The sequence below is a fragment of the Martes martes genome, assembly GCF_963455335.1.
Source record: "Martes martes genome assembly, chromosome: 4".
NCBI lineage: Eukaryota > Metazoa > Chordata > Mammalia > Carnivora > Mustelidae > Martes > Martes martes.
In genome coordinates this window covers 67,771,828-67,789,495 of record NC_137891.1, presented here as the reverse complement: position 1 = coordinate 67,789,495, position 17,668 = coordinate 67,771,828, and the positions used below count along the sequence as shown (strand labels likewise).

Genomic DNA, 17,668 nt, shown 5'->3' with positions numbered 1-17,668 from the left:
TAGAATTGAAGGAAAAATAATGTCTATGCATACAATTGCAAAGATAATTATGTAAAGATAATTCTACGGCGGGGAATCCCACAGACACTGCATATTCAATACATCCAAAAAGTGGACTCATCCTCTTAGCCCCAAACCTAATCCTCCTAAACAGTCTCTGTCTTATCGAATGACCCAGTTCCAGTCACTTAGACCAGAAGCCAAAGAGTCATCCTTGCACCCTTCCCTTCCCCTTCCTTCCATTTACATGTACTCCAACACCAAGTCTCAGTAGTTCCTACTGCTAAGAATTTCTTTAATTTAGCCCCCCCACCAACACTTATTTTTCTGTGCTTTATCTCTATCCTCATTATCTATTATACGGCATGATGGAATTGCTTGATTATTTATGTCTTTATAGATTTTGGGTTCCTTGAGGAGAGAAACTGACTTTTATCTCTACACATAACCAGTAAATATTTGTTTTTGGTCCTCATCTCACCTGACTTGTCAGCAACATTCAGTACAGATCATCAGTCTCTTTTCCTTAACTTGATTTCTTCACTTGGACACCCCACTCTCAGGGTTTTCTTCTACCTCATCGAAAAGAACATACAAAGAACATACAAAAGGGAAAACTAATGGATTTAAGAGATAGGGATTGAGGTGGAACCATTTCTTTTGCCTTTATGATTGTTGGGAAATTCATATCAGTAGTAGCAGTTGACACCAGCAGCCTCAACTTCTCCTCCCAGTGTAAGTCACAGCCTTCTGGAATCATGTGAAAGAAACCAAGTAGGTAAACATGGACCAATATAGGTGTTAAGCAATAACAGAGGGAGGAAATGTGAACACTGAAGATTGGGATTGGGACCTATTTGTACATATCTTCTTGATTTAGTTATAAACTCCTTGGAATGAGAAATGGTATTTTATTCTGCTTTCTACTCACCTCAGTGTTTTCCATATTGTAGGAGTTCAATAATTATTCACTGAATAGTGCATACCTTCTTTCCTTCAAGGGTCTGAGCAAAGAAACCTTTTCACATTCATCCATCTGCCTCAAAAACTATTTCTAACCCTCCACTAACTTGTGGAAAGTCTCACCTCAGATAAATAGCAGAGCCAGCATTCAAACTCCCCCATCTCTCTGGTTGTAAAGCTCTTACTCTTAAACAGTACTGCCATATTGCCACCTGAAATATTCTGAATAAACATGAGTGGTCGAATACCTCACCCTCTTCTATTTCACTTTTGTACTGAGAGTTTCATCTGATTTGTTTTTTGAAATGGCCTTCTTGTCTCTGATCTGAGTTCTCGGAACATGCTTAGATTTCCAAATGTCCTCACCCAATCCCATTCAAACAATTCTTTTCTCTAATTCTCAAAAAGGAGCGTTGCTCTCAGTCTTCAGGAATGAGACGTTTCTCATGGCCCTGAACTCACTACGGGATTCAGGGTCTTATAATTATTACATGTGTGGCCTTTAAATTTCTCTTGTAGTTTACAGGTCGCCTAAGAGTAATTCCCAATAAGTGGCTTAACTCTAACTCACATGGAGCTATGAGTCATATTCTGTGTAGTCCAACTGTGTATGTCAGGTTTCACAGCATTTTTTTGCCTAAAAAGAAAATTGCCCACAGGCTTTATTGTCCATATGATGATGAGCATTAGTTCTATTTAAAGACATTTCTTTTTAAATTATTAATGTATTACTTATTGACTGCCTACAATACGCCAGGCATTCATTTCTAGGTACTGAGGACATAGAGTTGAATAAAAAGCAGGCTCTGATTCTCATGCTAGGTGCTGACACACTACCAGGGAGCAATGCATATCGACTAATAATTACAATATATCGTGATGTGAATTCTGAGGTGTGAGGCTGGAGGAGGAGATGGTAAACTTTGCCTGGGAAAGAGATGGAAAAGCTCCAGAAAGGTGCAGCTTTTATGCTGGATCTAAAAGGGCAGAAAAAAGGGTATTGCAATGAAGTTAGAAGAAGACATACTGTACTTGAAGACACGTACATTCTGTATAGCTGAAATGTGTGTAGTTTGAGGGGTTAATTTGGGAATGGCAGTGTCCCTATTTCCTACAGAATCAAATTATTTCCAAAGCGATTATCTAGTCTGACTTCCTTATTTACATGAGAAAACTGAGGCTCAGAGAGAGTGAGAAATATTATCATGCCATTTCCTCTCCTGTGGGAATTCCATTTTTTCTGATTTCACAAATATCATGATCTTAGTTGTTCTCTTCTAGTAAAAATGAATTTTCTAAGTTATTTTCTGAATCTGTTTGTAACTGCAGCATTTCAGTGACAGCCTGGAGACAGTAACTGGAGAAGAAAAGCCCTTACTACTGTGGATTCTTCTTTACTTGATCTTACCAAGGCTTCAGAGACCTGTGAAAAGTAAGCCCTAGAGGTACCTGAAATTCTAGTCATTTTTCTAAAGTCAACCTGTGACAGACAGAAACAATGTCCCTATATGTCTCTTCCCTGTTTTTCCTTCTAGTGATAACAAATTATAAATAAGGAGGGGGATTTGAAAATAAATCTGTGTATATCATAATTATGTTAATAAAACTGTCATTGTTCAAAGCTGTTGACAAATAATGATCAATTTTAAATGATTAACTTAGCATTATTCTAAATTTGCTACACAGATCATGAGACGTCCTACAAATCTGAGTTATCCTAAAATACCTAAAGGCCCTCTTACCCTATCATATAAACAGTGCTTGAGAATCTTTGGTTATGTGTTCCTTTTTCTAAGACATGAACAATTTTTAAAGTCCAAAAATAGACACTATTTCAGTTTTTGGTTCTATTTGGCCAGCATTTCTTCTCAAACATGACTGTTTTAAAAGAGTACAAATACAGAGTTTCAAAGAGGGACTGAGTTATCTTAGTCCCACTAAAGCAGATTGAGGAAACTGACATGAATCAGTCACTTTAGCTCCTAAAAAAGGAAAGACTAGCCCTTTAAAAATATTACAGTTGCTTATAAAGTGGAGCATAATTTGCATGTATCTTCCAATGTAGTGTAATTAAGAACATTTTAACCTAACTCCTCAACTTCATTAACTTATATTTGGAACTAAAGAAACTTTCTATAGTAGATGTCCAGTGAACAAAGGGAAAAGCACAAGAACGAAGCGGTAAAGCAACCACTGCCTAAGAAGTATATCGCAATATAGCTGGGTTCAAACATAAATCATAAAATGAGAAGGAGCCTTGCTAAGATGACCACTAACAAGACTATTCTTGTTAGATCCATCCCATAAAATCCAAGCCCCCCATGTAGGGCCATTTTGTAAAAAAAAGAAAAAGAAAAAGAAAAAAAGACGATTAGGGAAGATGAATAAATACAAAAGAAAAAGAATCAATTAGTGAAGAGATGAAGAGTTGGGACTGGATCTTTGTCAAAGAACATAAGTACTAGTTACAGAACTGTTACCCACAAATGTCATGGCAATGGCACTTACTCTTTTTTACATAATATTGTACCTCTCTGGTTAAAAAAAAAAATACACTCAATCCTTAGCTAGGAAATAAACTACTGAACTGTTTTTCCCTCGTTTTTATCAGTTGAGTGGTTGAAAACAATATTCAATGTGGCACAAAGAAATCTAGGTCTACTTGAGACCTAAAATGAGTAAAATCTGAGTAGCACAGTACCGCACATTATAGCCCAGATTGCTTATGCTTATTGCTTATTGTTAGAGAGTAAATAACTCTGAAATCACATTGTTATTATAGCTTTACTCCATGGGCCCTAAGAATGCTACGGGATTTGATTTCCTGTACCTTTCTTTTTTTGGTTAAAACATCCTGTCTATGGAATAAGTTAGAAAAACTGCGCAGTGGCCATGTTATCCACAGCCAGAAGACTCAATCCACCTGCCGTGAGTGGGTTCCATCTCCAAGGCCTCTCTGTGTGGTAACTCTAGAGATTAAAATAAGAGGGGGAAAGTTCTATAAATAAATATGGAGAATTTCAGTTTAGAAAGAAAACACTGATTTGAATCAATTCCTTTAGAAAAATAAAATTTTCGAAGCCTTTGCCTTTGGATTCCTTCCCTTAAAAAGTAAGTGCCATTTTAACTTCGAAATATGTCCTGTTTTTAGAATTGGGGTATGAAGCTACGTACTATTGCCCACAAATGCATCAGAGTCACAAATGCTGTGGTCAAAAGTCTTTACCCTTCTTCAGTTGACTGGTGATTTCATATGTTCTAGAAATATTTTTATCTTTTGGCATGATGCTCGATACCATATGGCACAACACACTGACAAGCAAAAAGGGTAGAACTAGTTTGAAATATATACACATATATACACACATATATTTATACATTTATATATTCACACACACACACACACTGAATGTATAGTGAAAGAATTTGCATGTATGCCTGCAAAGAAATATAAGGGCAAAGTTACTCATTCTGCATATAGTACTGAGATTCTTTGTCCAGGAGAAAACGGCCGTTCAAAATCCAAAGCAAGATTGAACGTTCACTATAGGCCCGAAAGCATTCAAGAGACATATCAAGAACCACTACACTTTGCGACATCGAGTAATATTTGAACTGTCTGTAACACTTCCTCACACAATATTTAATGCTGCTTCTATAAGTGCAATAATAACTGCAGCAATGACACGTTCAACAGCCTGGGGAACCCACTTCTGAGGAGGGTTAAAATGGGAAACACACCCAACTGTCTTCAGTTGACTCCTGGAGGGTGAAATAGCCTTCCCCTTTGATTCCAGCTTGCTTCAACACTGTTTTCCCTTTGAAAACAGTGATCTTGAATCAGATTTACAAGTTTTCAGAAAGATTAAGGGATGACTCTCAGCCTGCTTACTTTCTTTGTGGTCAAGAGGCATGCTCTTGTAGAAAACAGAGGAAAAGCTTCTTGACCATGATTTCTTGGACATGACACCCAAAGCACAGGAAACAAAAGCAACAATAAACAAGTGGGACTACACCTAACTAAAAAGCTTCTGCACAGCAAACGAAACAATCAATAAAATGAAAAAGCAACCTACAGAATGGGAGAAAATATTTACAAACCATATATCTGATGAAGCATTCATCTCCAAAATCTATAGGGAATGCCTACAACTCAAATGCAAAACAAACATTAAAAATGGACAAAGGAACTAAACAGATTTTTCTAAAGAAGACATATTAATGGTCAACAGGTATATGAAAAGATATTCAACAACACTAATCATCATGGAAATGGAAATCAAAACCACAATGATAGCTCGCCAGGATGGCTATTATCAAAGAACCAAGGGGCACCTGGCTGGTTCAGATGATTAAGCATTTGACTCTTAATTTAGGCTCAGGTCATGATCTCAGGGCCATGGGATCGAGCCCTGCGCTGGGCTCTGTACTCTGCAGGGCGTCTGCTTGAGATTCCCTCTCTCCTCTTCTCTTCGCCCTCCCGCCAACTTGTGTAATATACCCTCTTTGTCTCTCTCTCTCTCTCTCTCTCTCAAATAAATAAATAAATCTTAAAAAAATAAAAGGATAACAAGAGTTGGCAAATATGTAGATAAAATGGAACCCTTGTACACCATTGTTAGGAATGCTGGTGCAGCTATTCTGGAAAGCAGTATGGAATTTCTTCAAAATTAAAAATGGAACTACTGAATAATTCAGTAATCACACTTCTGGGTATATATTAAAAAAGAATTAAAATCAGGATCCTGTGATCTGCACTCCCATTTTTCATTAAAGCATTATTTACTATAGCCAAGATATGGAAGCAATCTAAGTATCCATCTACAGATAAATGGATAAAGAAAATGTGGTCTATACATACAATGAAATATTATTAACCCTTAAAAAGGTAGGAAATCCCACCATTCGTGATAACTTGGATGAACCTGAAAGGCATTATGCTAAGTAAAATAAGCCAGATGTAGGACAAATACTACATGATATCACTTACATAAGGAATCTAAAATAGTCTAACTCATAGAAGAAGAGAGTAGAATGAATGAACATTAACAGGGGCCAGTGGGGAGGAGGAAACAGAAGTATTAGTCAAAGGGCATGAAGTTTTAGTTATACAGGATAAATAAGTCCTAGAGATCTGTATATCATAGTGTCTATAGTTAATAATACTATATCGTACACTTAAAATTTGCTAAGACAATAAATATTTTTTCAAATGCTCTTATCTCATCATCATCATCACCATATATAAACATGGGAGGAAACTTGCATGTGATGGATATGTTTATGACAGTTTCATGGATGTATATTTATCTACAAACTCATCAAATTCTATACATTAAGTATGTGCAGATTTGTGTATGTCCAGAGGAAGAAAAAAAGGGCAGGTCCTATGTCATTTGTCCTATTCTCCATTGTATCTTAACATGGACTTAACATGGACTCTCAAATCCTCTGCTGAGTTATTAAATGAAAGGGTGCAAAAGCCAGTATATAAGATAAGGAAAAAGATATATTTTCTCATATTGTCCATCAAATGTGACTTTCACACAATCTAGTGCAAGAGAGATACAACAGACTATTATTATCTGCTTTTCTTAGATTTTTAACACATTCTTATTTTAAAGTCCTAACATATATATTCCTGTCTTAATTAAATTTCTACTAGTAATGTTTAAAAGTTGTATCACATCGTAATATTTTAGTTTTCAGTAAAGGGTAAATGTATATGTCAGAACATTATTGCAAAGATTTAAAAAGAATAAGAGAAAAAGATAAATTTAAAGTGTTAAATTTTTGGACTTGGAAGTCAAACACAGTGGGTCTGAATCTGAGTACACCCGCACTTCATTCTGGTTATATGATTTTGGGAACATTATTTAAATGAGACTTACTTCTTACCTCTATAAAATGAGAAAAGTTATTGTGAGGGAAGAATCAATAAATTTAACAAAATAATGAATATAAAATACTTGTCTCTATGTCCAGTAGGCACATAGGAAGTGCTCAAAAGTGTTGGCTGTTATTATAACAAGCCAGAAATAATTTTCTAGTATTATAATACTCAATACACAAAAATATGTAAGAATAACAATACTGGAGTAGCTACCCGTAAAGTGGTTAACTGTCCATCACCCAAAGACATTAGTACCCTCACATCCTGCCCCAAAAAGACACCACCGCCAAAATACAATATCATGACACTAAATCCCCACCAGACGTGACTGAGCAGGAAGCTACTTGTTTTCCTGAGATAAAGTGATTTGGATGTACATAGTTCCAAGGTACAGCTAATACAAAGCAATGTTTTCACCAGCACGATTTTGATTTTCAAGCAGAAAACATGGTGTCTCTAATAGTTTCTGAGTAATCATCCTACCATTATTTAAGTGTATTGAGGACCAAAATGTGTGTGATTTTATGTGATTAACCAAACCAGGCTCAGCCCTTTCCCAAAGGAACACTCATCTATTAAATAAAGTACATTGTCCATCTATGCCAGGGAAGGGAATCATAAGCACAGTTATAAAACCCAGTACCTAAAATGGAAAGTTAACAGTACCCATTTAAACTCTGAATTTGAAAAAGCAGGAATCTTAGAAATTGAGTGCACTCTAATCACTACATTTTCCGTTAGGTTTACACTAAAGAATAACATTGCACTGATAAGATCTCCATTTATAAATATTCCTGATAGGTAAGCACTTGCTTATGACATCTTCACTTTCTAATTAAGCTGCAGAAAACGTGTTATGTATGACATTTGATGTACATTTTTATACGCAGTTTGTATACTTTAATATCAATATCTACAACTCTAAAATATCCATATTAGAAGTAGAGAATTACCACACTGAACTGTCCATTCATGCATTCATCCTTCATTTCTTATGACAAATATTCACTGAGAAACTAGTCAGTAAAATAAGGCATCTGAAGTTTCTTCTTCATTATCATCAACTCTTTAGGATAAAGTTATGAGGAGAGATGACAAAGGATTTAAATCCTGTTATGGTTGCACTTTTATTAAAATTTCTATTAATTTCTGAATTAAGCAATTATAGACTTAATTAATCCTTTCCACTTTCCTATAGAGGAAAAAAAAAAATCCCATCCCAAATACTTCTGTGTTGAAAAAAATGCCAAAGCCATAAAAATGAGCACTCTGGCTATAAAAATGCACGATATAATAGATGTCACCTTCTCTTATTCAGCAAAGTAGCTTTCTATAATTTTGTCCTTTACCTTTCACAGAAGAGTAACCTGAAGTAGTTTCAGTGGGATTTTACTCTGGATAAAATACAAAAATATTCTCCTACAAGAGGCTGTTAATCTTTCCTCTACAGCTGATGGTTCTCTCTGCTCTACTACTTTTGGGAAGTCAGTGAAGTGCAACATCTCATCCCCCCTAGGACTCCTCAAATCTTCAGAGTCCTCTCCTGCTTTTCCAGGATGTGGGCAGCAGGATGTAAGGATGCACCAAGTCTGGGAAATAAGAAATCTGGGGGCGCCTGGGTGGCTCAGTGGGTTAAAGCCTCTGCATTCGGCTCAGGTCATGATCCCAGGGTCCTGGAATCGAGCCCTGCATGGAGCCCTGGCCCCTGCATTGAGCCCCGCATTGAGCCCTGCATGGAGCCCCTCATCAGGCTCCTTGCGGCGGGAAACCTGTTTCTCCCTCCCTCACTCCCCCTGCTTGTGTTTTCTCTCTGTCTCTCTCTCACTCTCTCTCTCCCTGTGACTCTCTCTGTCAAATAAAATAAAATCTTAAAAAAAAAAAAGGCAATGTAGTTTAAGGCCAAGGCCATGGCATATATGGCTACTGCCTTAGTTTTCTGTGGCTACTGTAACAAATTACCACAAATTTGTGGCTTACACAATATAAATGTATTATCTTACAGCTCTATAGCCCAGAAGTACAAAGTGGGTCTCGGACTAAATCAAGATGTTAGTAGGGCTAGGTTCTTTTCTGAAGGCTCTAGAGGGGAAACCTTGTCTTTCCAGCTTCAAGAGGCTGCCTGCACGTTCTTTGTCTCTTAGACTCCTTAATCCATCTTCAAAGCCACCCATGGTTGGTAGACTTCCTCTCCTACCTTCTTCTTCCAGTGTTAATTTGTGATTACACTGGGCCCACCCAAATGTTTGGGATAATCCTTCCTTTTAAGGTTAGCTGATTAATAACCTTCATTTCATCTGCAACCTTAATCTTCCCTTTGCCAAGTATCCTAACATATTCATAGGTTCTAGGAATGAAGGTGAGAACAACTTTGAGGCTGAGGGGGCTTTATTCTGTCTACCATAGCTATAAGGGAACTGGAATCAAAAACCCAGCTCTACTTCTGGGGAAATCTGCAACCATAGCAAATGAGCTAATCTCTTATTGTGTTAGTCTCTTCTGAAAAATAGTTTAGTAACAATTATCTCATGAACCACAGTAAAGATTAAATGAGATAACATATGCAAAACATCTCAGCACAAAGCATGGCATAAAGTAGGGCCTCCACATTGTTCTTTTCTGTCTTCCCTTACCTTCCTCTCAAAAATCAGCATGATAGTGTTAGATAGTGTTGTATAGAGCTGGATGTTGGGTCCAGGTCCATTTGACTTCATAGCCTTGCTCTCTGCCTTATACTATACTGCCCTCTACAAGAAGGTCCCCTCATTAGGGAACACTAAGTCATGGATGACTTTAGATACATAACTAATCCTCCATTTCTAAGGTAAGCACTCCAAGATTTTATTCTTACAGAGGTATCCAATTTACGCCCATCTACTATAACTTCTGAATTGATTTCTCTTATGTAAACACATAATATCTTCTAAAGGATAGCCGGGATTTATCCGCAAATATGATTACAGCATTTAGCAATCCTTAATGTTGACCTAATCAACAATGTATTAAATGGTCACTTTGAAGGGCACACAAATAAACAGTGAAGGGTTTTCAGAGCTCACACGTTCCTATAATTACACAACAGGAAGATTCTCTACCTTCAGGACCTTCTTTTTCTTTTTTTTAAGTTACAAATTAAAACAGCAAAGCACACCTGAAATTGGTCTCAAATGGTAACAAGACCAATCCAAACACCGCAGTTTAATAAGGGAAAGCACCATGCATAACTGATTACTTGTTGCCACAAATGTGCCTGGAGCTCTCTATAGCACCTCCTATGTAAAAACATAAAAATCCACCTGTGAAATTCAGCACAATCTTGAGCAGAAAATTACTTGCTTTCAGCTGCCCACATCCTTTTCCTATATTTTGTCATGAACAAAGAGGAAGAAACAAGAAAAAATCCACTAATGACTGCAACCTAGCTCTTCTCATTGTCTAGGCAGTGGTAATAGTGTGAGGGATCTAGCGCACCATATGTCTAGTTTGGGAGTAACTAATCAATTAGAAAGAGGAAATAATTGACTTATGTGATACAGTCATGTCAACAAATCAACATTTCAAAATAACTCATTATCTACATAACCTTGCCATCTTATAACTTGAAAAAAAATCACTGAATTTTTACTTTGACTCATCTTAACAGCATTTAAATCGTATTTCTTACCAATTACAGCATTTGGGGGGCATGGGGATATGTGTGTTGGGGGAGAGGAAGGAGAGAAGGAAGGAAAATTGCCCCATTTTTTTCTCCTAAACAGCAACTAGGTAAAAGCGTTTCTGGGAAGTGACAAAGAAACATAATGGTACAAGCCAATTGTCTTTGAAGTGATAGCATACTTTACAAAATGCATTCATATGTCTCATGCACTTTGCTTCTCACATCTACCTAGTGTGACAGCTGTTGTTTCCATTTTTGAGTTAAGGAAAATGACTCAGACAAGTTAGGCACAGTCAGGGGTCACAGAATTCATGGTCCCTTTGAATCTACTGCTGAAGAAGGGGATTCTCTCTGAGGTAGTCTGGAAAATATCTTTTGGTGAGGCAACCTATTCTGGGCTCAATTTTTGAGGCGTTTCTCTAGTTGAAAACTTACACAGTGCAAGTTTAGTTGTTCTCAGAACCTACTGTTCCCCACCAGCACCTTCGGAAGGGTCTCAGCTCAGCCAAAACTTTAATGTTAGTCCAGGAAGACTCTGACCTCCAGAACAAAATTTGGGAAAATCTAGTATAGCAGCAATAGGAAACTAGTGTGATTTTGGTCCCTGGAAATGGCACACTGCTGTGACAAATAGCTAAAAATGTAGACATGACTTTGATTGGGCAATAGGCAGAGGCTGGAAGAATTTTGAGAAAAACAATAGAAAAAGAATCCAGATTGCCTTGAATAGATGAGTAGAAATATAGATGTTAACAGCTCCCTGATGAGGACCCAGAAGAAAGTGAGGATCATGGGAGATACACACACACACACACACACACACACACACACACATATATATATATATATATAATCTTAAAGAAAATTTACAGCATCCTAAATAGTCCATAAATAAAAATATTAACATCAAAGGCACTGCTGGTGAGGGCTCAGATGAAAGGAGGAATATGCCATTGTAAACTGGACAAAAGGGAATCTTAGGGTTGCAGAAAGCTCAGCTACATTGTGTCCTGCAGTTACATGGAAAGCAGAATTTGTACAGGATGAACTTGGATATTTAGCTGAAGAGATTTTGAAGCAATGTGCTGAAGGGGTAGCCTTGTTTGTCCTGCTGCTTACAGCAAAATGTGAGAGGGAAGATGCAGAAGAAGGGTAGAATTCTTGGGCACAGAGGGACCAGGAACTGATGCTTTGGGAAATTCTTAGCCTATCCAGACTGCAAACTAGGACACTATCAAGGAGGAGTGCTCTGGAGAGAAAGCCAAGGATGTGGCTGGACACATTTTGCTAGTGCCTGGAAAAAATCAACAGGTTGGAGTATTCGGTTAAAATCAAAGGAGATGGAGACGAGTCCTGAAGCTTCCCTCAGCAGACAGAACCAGTTTAGTCATTCAGGCAAGGCTTAATTTAGCTTATTTTGCAAGAATAACTTGATCTGGATTATTTCTTGCCTGTGCCTCTGGAAATGATAAGCAAAACTTAAACTGTTTCCCAAGGTTTATATGAGGTAACCACTGAAAGCTGTAATAATAAAACCCATTGCTGTGAAGAATAAACAGTCACTACTCTCTCATTATACAAGTTGCTTTATAAAAATATACCCCTGAGTCTCATTCCATGTTCCAGTTTGAGCACTTCCAGTTTGCAAACTGTCTTTTTGGTGTGTGCACAATAATTTCTACATAATTCCTACTTCAGTGATTCATTGGTTTCACATTGGCTATTTTGAACTCTTGACAATTTAATCATACATACTCATTCACATGTAGAGTATTAGTCAATCATCGAAAAGATGAGGCATGTGACTGTTTCCCCTCAGCAATGTCAGAAGAAGCCAGGAATGTAAATGGAATGATCCAAGAAAAATCTGTGGAGGAGCCTCTTACTGATGGAGTCAATCCCTGTCACGTACATGAAGGACCCACGATGTTCTTGGGAATTTTTGTCCCCAAATGGATCATATCGAGATCCCCACACTAATTTACATGATTTAAATGGTGAGATTTGGGACTTGGAGGCTGAATGAGATTTATATGAGATCTTGGACCTTGTGCTGATACTGTGATAGGTTGAGGTTTTTGTAACTGTTGGGACAGGGTGGTATATTTTGCATGTAAGATGAACATAAATCTTTGGAGGTTAGAGGGAGCATTGTGGTAGGAAGAATGATGTTTCCCAATGATGTCCATGTCGTAATCCCCCAAACCTATGACTATGTTACCCTACATTACAAAAAGGGCTTTGCAGATGTGACTAAATTAAGGACCTTGAGATGGGAAGATTATCCTAGATTATCTGGGTGCGTTCAACATAATCACAAGGGTTCTTATAAGTCAGAGGCAGGAGCATTAGAGTATGAAAAAAAATTGAATTCCGGTGGTCTTTAGAAACCGGAAGAAATAAGAAAATGGATTCTCCCTTAGTTCCACTCTGTATTTCATTTATTTAGAAAAATTTAACCATTTTATATTTATTTTATATTGTTCTGGGACTAACTTTTGTCATTTTTGCAGGGAATGGGAGGTAGGGAAAGAATAATAGAGACATGTTGGCCTTGCTAACTAGACCGTTTTTACATGTTGTCTTTATAACAATTTAGAAAGTATCTATATTTAAGTCAATTATTGGTAAAAAAAAAGGGGGGGTCATTTTAAAAAATATATGTATATGATTAATGACTTGCTGGAAAGGAACTGAGTTTCCTAGCACCACTCAAATCGTATCTTGAATTTATTGGTTTTATTTTAAATGTGGCCTTGGCTGAGGGATAGACACTGTGGAATATGGAACCTACATAGATTAGAGTAACACTGAAATTAGAGTGTCCTAAATTCCCACGTTGGGCTCTAAGCAAGAGCACAGCCATCGGAAAAGGCAACCTGAGAGAGGGCATGGCACATACCAGTAAAATCACTGAAAATCTGCATGGGGAAGAAGAGCAATACTCCCTTCTAGAGTATTAATCCATGAACATTCTAGAAACATCCCCAGATATTTGAATATGCCATTTTCCCCAAACCTTTGAGAAACAACCTGTGTCATACACATATATACATATAAACTTATCTTTGTGTATATATACCTAAGCAAACAGATCTAACCTCAAACAGAAAATATAGTGATTTCGAGTGAATGCTTCTATTTGGAATATTCGTTTTTACTTCCACATTTTCAAATCAGATAAAGAAGTGACACACTTCTTGCGTTGTGTTGTTATTAGTTTTGTCCTAATAAAAATAATACAGTAAATGCACAAAATACACACTATAAACTCATTTAGTAGTCACCAAATGCCCAGGAGGTATTATTATTGCATTTTTCCACATGAGGTACAGTGAAGTAAACTGAGGCACAGAGAAGCACCCAGAGTTATTGTTCATACAGTACACTGCCATTCTCCTGAAACATTTCACTTTTATCTGAAGGAAATGTAAGAAAATTCCCGCTCGAAATGCTCTACAAATTCTAGGCCATAAAACATCAACTCATTGTTAACTCGGCCCCAAAATGTGTCTGTTCGGAAGCCGTGAGTGATGCATTATGAATAATGCAAACCTGGGGCTTATTACATACAACCTATACTGGAGCAGCAAATCGAATTCGGTCCCAACGCTTTAATATGTATGCGTATGTATGGGGAAGACGCAGAAGCAGCCTTTGTGATTACACACAGTCCCCCAAGACGCCGCTGCCCCGCAGCAAGTTCTGACTTTCCGCACTTGAAATCACAAGGAGTGGGGAGAGGGAGTACTCCCTCCGCTGTCCCTGTCGCGTACGGTCCGCGGGGCCCAGGGCGCATGCGTGGCCCGGGCCGCGGAGCTGCGCGGTGAGGCCGCAGGGGCGCTTACCTGGTGCGCCGGACGCGCAAGCACAGGACCACGAGCAGCAGGGCCGCTACGAGGGCCAGGCCCGGGAAGCTGAGTAGCTGCGGCAGCAATAGCTCCGGCAAGAAGAGGGCCATGCCCGCGGACGGGTCTTCCGCCGTCTGGTTCCCGCGCGGCTGCCGCGGACTGCCAGGGGTCTCTCTCGGGGCGGCGACACTACGGCTTCCCGCGGCGTCTGTCGGCGGCTCTTTCCCCGTCCGGGCGCCAGAGGCGGGCCTGCTCGCGGCGCCTCCGGGAATGTCACCGCGGGCCCCCGAGGCTGACTCTCAAAGTTCTTGCACTCTCCTCCCCCGGCCCAGCCCCCACCCACGCGCACCGCCCCGCTCGGCGACCGCCTCCGGCCAGGAGGCTTCTGGAAAACGGCGCCCGGGTTCCCAGGGGCCGGAAGGAGGGCCAGAGAAGAGGGGGAAGGGGTTAGGATTTCCTGACGACGAACCTCTGGAGGCCGGGAGGAGGGAGATTTCTGTTCGCTTTTGGAAGTGAGTCGCTTGGGTTCCTCATCCCCTAGCCCGCGCCCCTCAGGAGGAGGACCCCCCGCTCCTTGAACAGCGTCGGGACTGTGCCCAGTGCTCAGTGGCACCCTGATCTCTTAGGCGCGACCCAGAGAACAGAGAACCGGGCGAGCGGCAGACAACCTGGGATGTGCGCTGCTTCCAGCCTGGTCCGGGCCGCCTCTTTCGCCCTGCACATCCTGTTTGCTCACACGCTTTTTCTGAGAGCCTACTGTGTGCGGGGGCTTGCCCGAGAGAGGCCAGGAGTGGAGACCAGGGCGGTGAGGCACACAGTCCAGGAGGAGAGAAGAAAGACCAGTCTATTGCAGAACAACGCTAAGGGCCGAAATAGAAGTGGTACAAGCCCCACAGGTTGTTCTTACAAAGGATAAGGGAGAAACTTTGAAAATATTTTTGCTGGAGTAAGGCCCGTTCACCAGGGACTTCACACGTTTATTTACTTTCCACAGCAAACTTGTGATGTAATTTGGAGCAGTATTTTAGAGAACATATAATGATACTCTGATTAAGTAATTTACCCTCGTTGCTTGTAGATAAGTAACTAATAACCATTCTTGCCAGACTAGTCTGAGACTACTGTGTTTTCTACTTTATGTAAGTTTTTATTTCCACAGTTCTCTGGACTATCACAGCAGCCTGTGGACTGATCTCAGGTCTTTGACCTTTCCGGCCCATTCTCCCCATTACACATCCCTACAAAACAGACTTGCTCTGTTTTTACTCTGTCCAGAACTCTTAATGCCTTTGTGACAAACTCAAATCTTCGATTTGCAATGAGAAGCCCTCTGCAGTTTGTCTCCGCTGTGTAACTCCCACAGCTAGTATAGTACGTATACCCTAATTCTTGAGCCATGGTGTCCCTCACAGTCTGCCCTTTCACACCTGTGCTTACGATATTCACTCTGCCTGAAAAGTTTTCCTCTCTCCCCTAAATACTAAAATGCCACCTACCTCTCAAGGTCCAACTCAAATCTCACTTCCTTCTAGAAATTACCCCAACTGTTCTTTTGTAATTAAGCTCTTCATCCTCCATACTTTAACACTCTCTCAACTTTTCACCCCATCACATTTTTCTGCCATATCTGAGTTATTTCTACCTAAGTCTGTCTGTCTGGCTGTAGAAGGTGGGAACCATCTTTCAGACAGCCTTGTCTGCACCCACTCTCTAAACCACTCCCCTTGAATCCCCACTCTGGAGTTGAGATAACATAAATCTAAGTATTTTGCATGTGCCTGGCTCTTAATGCTCCATTAATAAATTACTACTGCATTGCTGTCCTTGGCCCTAAAGCTGTAAATGGCTGGGCTAGCCATAACACCAATGCTTATGCGTAGTATCTTTGACTTTTATTCTAGGGTCTTTCTATTGCCTCTCCTTCCTCCTGTCCTAAGTTCAAATTTCCAGGAAATCCAAAAGGATACAGTGAAACAACAGTTACTCTGTCTCCTCCAAGGGAAAACAAATTGGTTTCTGTCACTGCCTGGCCAGCAGAGCCAGCTTACAGGATGATATCCATGCTGTACATTTCTATAACCACTGCAGAAAGCCCCTCTCACTACTTTTCACAGCATCCCCAAATTTTTCTTTTATTTTCCATTTGATTTCCTGGGTGACTCTTCTGTTTGGAAGTATAGGTAAAAATATTAAACATTAATCAATCTATTGAACATTTACTATGTACCAGGTACCATGCTAAACATTTTATTTCCTAACAATAATAGCAAGCACCTGCAGTTAATCACACTCTCTTAGGAAAGTAGAAGAAGGACAGCCACACTGTCATCTACTAGATTTGGTTAGCCACTGTGTCATATTCCTATAGTATCTGTACAGTATTTTCCTTTGAACGTTTTACGGTGTTCACTTAAGTTTTGAATGTATGTTTCTCTTATATTTTCCATTTATTTTAAAAGGGAGCTCCATTCTGTAAACTGACCTGGTTGAAATAAAATTGAAAGACTTTATTATTTTGCTTTCATAACCCAGCATCAGCATCATCATATACAATCTAGTTCAGTTTATTTTACCTCTGAAACATACCTTTATTCCCATCACTTTTCTGACAGAGATGACTAGTTGGTCTTCTGTATTGACTTTCCCCTTGCTTCTTAGTAATAGTCTTTGATTTTTAACCGAGCATGTGACTGTCCATTGCAAAGACTGCTTTCTCAGCAGTTAGATGTGACCATGTGACCAAAGTCTCACCAGTAAGCTAAGTTTAAGGTATTTGTTCAGAAAAGTGCCCTTAACAGGAATGAACAGTTTTGTTTCTCTCCTTCCCTCTATATGTGAAGCCCAAGCAGCCATCTTAGCACATTTAAGTATATCCCAAATACTACATTTAGTATTTGTTGTTTATATGAAATTCAAATTTATGTTTTATAAATTTATATTTATATTTTTATTACTAAATCTGGCAATTCCAACTTAATTCCAACACAGGCATTCATAAAGTATACAAGAGAGCAAGTGTAAAATTCTGACTGCTCAGCAGTCTCCTTCAGAAACGAGCCACAAACTGTTCCTTCAACATTGGTTACCAATGTTAGTGTCTTGTGTACCTTGGCCGTACTAATTAGACCAGGGTTAACAGATCTAAAAGAGTCATGGGGTGGCCCTTAAACTTTGAGGTGTACAGATGTGGAAGTATGTTCAATACAGATAACATCTGGCCTAGTCATCTTTTTCCAGAAAATATTGATTGTGAAATACATGGAGAGAGAATTACAACCAAAAACAGAAGTGAAATCAGAGAGAGTA

At 39.2% G+C, this 17,668-nt stretch overlaps 2 protein-coding genes across 3 annotated transcripts in view; one reads left to right on the top strand and one right to left on the bottom strand.

Annotated features, from left to right (window-relative positions):
* The window catches only part of CYP7B1 (cytochrome P450 family 7 subfamily B member 1), a 164,980-nt gene extending 150,293 nt beyond the window's left edge, over positions 1–14,687 (bottom strand). Inside the window, exon 1 of the mRNA XM_080799914.1 lies at positions 14,360–14,687. Coding sequence (XP_080656040.1) covers positions 14,360–14,472 — 113 coding nt within the window. The 5' untranslated portion in view covers positions 14,473–14,687. The remainder of the gene's footprint in view (positions 1–14,359) is intronic.
* The window catches only part of LOC308340609 (uncharacterized protein), a 286,411-nt gene continuing 283,062 nt past the window's right edge, over positions 14,320–17,668 (top strand). Inside the window, exon 1 of one of the 2 annotated variants that reach the window (XM_080799918.1) lies at positions 14,320–14,874. In XM_080799918.1, coding sequence (XP_080656044.1) covers positions 14,471–14,874 — 404 coding nt within the window. In that variant the 5' untranslated portion in view covers positions 14,320–14,470. The remainder of the gene's footprint in view (positions 14,875–17,668) is intronic. The other variant, XM_080799917.1, reaches the window with a different exon arrangement.